Here is a 3759-nt window from a genome sequence, read left to right as displayed (position 1 = left end):
AGGTGGGCTTTATGTTCACATTCTGCTGAGCTTTAGCTGTCCAGCACCCGTTGCCTACTTCATTCCTCCTCATCATTGCACCATTCTCATCAATAAGGTTCCCACTTCCTCATATCCTGTATCTGCTGAAAATGTGTATTCCTTAATGTGTATTCCTTAATTTTTGGATGCAGAATTCTATTATAAGCTTTTAAATTATCTTAATTTTTAAAAATCTGTTTTGTTGAATACATTTCATCTTTTGGTTTCTGAGAGGGGTATATTGCATTTTGTCAGCTTCTCTTTGTATTCCTTGCATTTTTGCTGTACATACTTCAAGTTCTGTTCTTGAAGTTGATACATGTTTATTTCTTAATATATTAAAATTTATTTAATACAATATTTTATTAATGAATAATGAATCATTTTGTCCTTAATAAAAACATTTAGCATAAAATATATCCTGTTGGATATTATTACAGTTATACTTCATTATTGCTACTGTACTATTACAACTATACCCTATGATACATAACATCATGATTTCAGAATCATTTTTGTGTATAACATTTCAATTTTTGTTTTCCATGTTGAGACTCTTTTTTTAAATTGAAGCTCATATAGCCTCTTTATTGTTCTCCACAGGTACTTCAGCAGGGTGCCACCATGACTGCTTGCAATGCCTCACAGGGCCACCTTTCTTTCTTCATTCTCCAAGGCATTCCTGGCATGGAGGACAAACATAGATGGATATCTATCCCCTTCTCCTCCATGTATTTCATTACGGTGCTCGGGAACTGCACCATCCTCCTCACTGTCTCCACAGAGCGCTCCCTGCACAAACCCATGTTCTTGCTCCTTTGCCTATTGGCCCTCACAGACCTGGGCATGTCCACTACCACTATTCCCAAGGTGCTGTGCATTTTCTGGTTTCGCCAAAGTGAGATCAGCTATGAAGGATGCCTGGTTCAGCTGTTCTTCATCTACTCCATCTCTGCCATGCAGTCAGCTATCCTGATGACCATGGCCTTTGACTGCTATGTGGCCATCTGCAAGCCCTTGCACTATGCCACCATCCTTTCCAATAGTTGCATTGGACTCATTAGCTTAGTGAGTTTGGTGAGAGCTATTCTCTTTATTCTCCCCATGCCCATCCTCCTTCAGCAAATGCCCTATCATGCCAATCATGTCATCCCCACCACCTACTGTGAGCACATGGCTGTGGTGAAGATGGTTTGTGTAGATACTACAGTCAACAGGATATATGGCCTGGTGGTGGCCTTGTTGGTTGTGGGGCTAGATCTCTCAGCTATTGCTTCATCATATGTGCTAATCATCCAGGCTATAATGTGTCTCTCTTCTAAGGAAGCCCACCACAAAGCAGTCAACACCTGCACCACACACATCTGTGTCATGCTTATTTCTTATACTCCCTCACTTTTCTCTTTTCTCACTCACCGCTTTGGCCAAGGCATTCCAGCCCATGTCCACATCATTCTTGGCAGCCTCTACTTCCTTATACCTCCAATGCTCAATCCTATAATTTATGGAGTGAAAACTAAGGAGTTCCGGGACAAAGTGACCAAATATGGTTGCTGGAAAAGAGAACCCACAACCACTGCCCGTGGTCAGAAACTTGTCTGGTAATCCAGCAGCTGTGAGGATGAGGAAGGAACGTTAAGTAGATGCAATTCCTCGGGGAATCAGCTAGTGGTAGAAATATGTCATGTTGGCACATTTAGCTGCCAAGATGTTTATCCTTGGTCAGAGAAGCTAAGGGACAGGAGACCTTCTTGATCTCAGTAATTCCGAAGCAAGGAAATTATCCTCACTGTGAAATGAAAATAATGACATTTGCTTTCTGTACCTGATAGAGGGGTTGGACAAATTACACGTTATAATGTCTGTAAAAGCACTTTGAAGAACACATGCTGAACACATGTAAGATGAGGTAGAATGTTTCCATGTGGAGAGAACATATGAGCACCCAATAACTTGCCCAATATCCAATCAATGAGTTGTAGAATGCTACTTACTTTGCCAAGATAAGGCTAAGTTGTGTGTGTGTGTGTGTGTGTGTGTGTATTTTTGTGTTCAAGTGGAAGGTAAAATGGAGAAGATTGCTTAGGGGAGTCAAAAAGGACAATGGATGTTCAAAACTGAGTTTCGTCACTACGTTATACTTACTGCAGAAGCCTTACACTTGAGCAACGGAACTTACTGCTTCCTTTTAAGCCTAGGGAATATGTACAGAAAACATAATCTGAAATTCCCAGAGAAATTTCAAAGGAAAAGGAGAAAATGAGAAACTCTTACTCTTAAAAGGTGGATATGCATTCTAACAAATTGTATATTTATAACAATTCTTAGAGTCAACTGTTCTGCTTGTCTCAACTAATTCCAGCATATGACAAAAATCTTTAGCAAAGAGAAAATTCTGAGAATGTTCTGTGAAGGGTCACAGTTATAAAAGTCAATTTTATATTGGAAATCTTGGTGACAGAATTCTGCCAGGCCATTTCTCTGGAAATCCAGGAAGAAATCATGAACAAACACTTGGGGTGGTGTGCAGAGTTCAGATTGTGTGCCAAGATATGTGAAGACATTAAGTTCAGGAGATATTGTTTATCACTTCTAGACATTGATTTGGAAATATAGTGGCAAATATTTTAAGACACGTGAAGTTTGTAGCCTGAAATAGTTTAGGGTTTTTCATCATATCGTATAGCTAACATGTAAAGGCAGAATTCAGTGAAAATGACACCTACTTTAAAAGCCACATGACCACTATTTAAATGAGACTCTTAAAATGGCAGGAAAATAAACGAAACTTCTCCAAAGTGTTGTTCTAGTTATACTAATAGTTAAGGCTTGAAGTAAACAAAAAAATTAATAACATGGGCTGAGAAAGTTGGGATATCTCAGAGCTTGAAGCAAACAATTCAACCTTCAGGAGGAAAAAAAAAAAGAGAGAACTAATAAGAAGTGCCTTTTCTATAAATGAAAGACCAGAGATCAAGGAAAATTTGCACGAGCATTAATGGCTGAAGAACAGAGTACTGCTTGTCTGAAATAAGTACTAAGTACATATGTAAGCCACCACAAACCTACAAAGAAAAAAACGTCATCAGCAAAATGTTGTGGTTAACAATTGAAAACAGTCTGAGGGAATCATTAGCCTGACGATGTGGCAGCATACAACTTCCTTTTTGCTAAAATATCGAGTGAATTTGTTTGTTTGTTTCATCTTGTTGAAATAGGATTGAGGGACAAAAGCAGAGCATTCAAGTGCTATATGATATTATGATCTCTCATATATTTCCTTTTTCTTTCATTTTTTGATATTTTAAATAAAAATTTGAAACCTTTTTTTCCCTGAAATTATGAGCAAAAGATTTATTTACACCTGAGCACAGTATATATTGAGAGAATTATGCCACAAAAGCTGGTAGCAACAGCTAGTTCTGGGGAAACTGAGGAACTGAAGAAAATCAGAGAAAACACAGGAAGAACAGCCTGTTTGGTCTGCTCTTTCTTGCTTGAGTTTTTTCTTTCCGCAAAAGTTTCGTTAATTTATCTTGTTAATAGTCAATGTATCTTGACTTTTTACTGCAGGATGAGTTTGATTCTTCTCTTTTTGACTTGTTGGAAATGTGACAGATGACACTAATATTAACCTACTATTTTTCTTTTTGTGTCTGACATGGTTGGAATCTGTGTCCTTGCCCAAATCTTACTTTGAAATGGAATCCCCAGTGTTGGAGGTGGAGACTGGTGGGA

General features: G+C 38.3%; 1 protein-coding gene across 1 annotated transcript; it reads left to right on the top strand.

Annotated features, from left to right (window-relative positions):
• Positions 1-499: 499 nt before the first annotated feature.
• On the top strand, positions 500-2947 carry LOC101025690 (olfactory receptor 52D1-like). Its single transcript, XM_021926195.2, has one exon. The coding sequence runs from the start codon at positions 646-648 to the stop codon at positions 1624-1626; it is 981 nt and encodes a 326-aa protein (XP_021781887.1). The 5' UTR covers positions 500-645; the 3' UTR covers positions 1627-2947.
• The last annotated feature ends 812 nt before the right edge of the window (positions 2948-3759 follow it).

The sequence above is a fragment of the Papio anubis genome, chromosome 12 (assembly GCF_008728515.1).
Source record: "Papio anubis isolate 15944 chromosome 12, Panubis1.0, whole genome shotgun sequence".
Classification (NCBI taxonomy): domain Eukaryota; kingdom Metazoa; phylum Chordata; class Mammalia; order Primates; family Cercopithecidae; genus Papio; species Papio anubis.
This window is presented reverse-complemented; position numbering and strand designations above follow the sequence as displayed.

What these genes read in the sequence shown, in the direction of transcription:
- LOC101025690 (XM_021926195.2), top strand. Translation starts at nt 646, where the DNA reads ATGACTGCTTGCAATGCCTCACAGGGCCACCTTTCTTTCTTCATTCTC.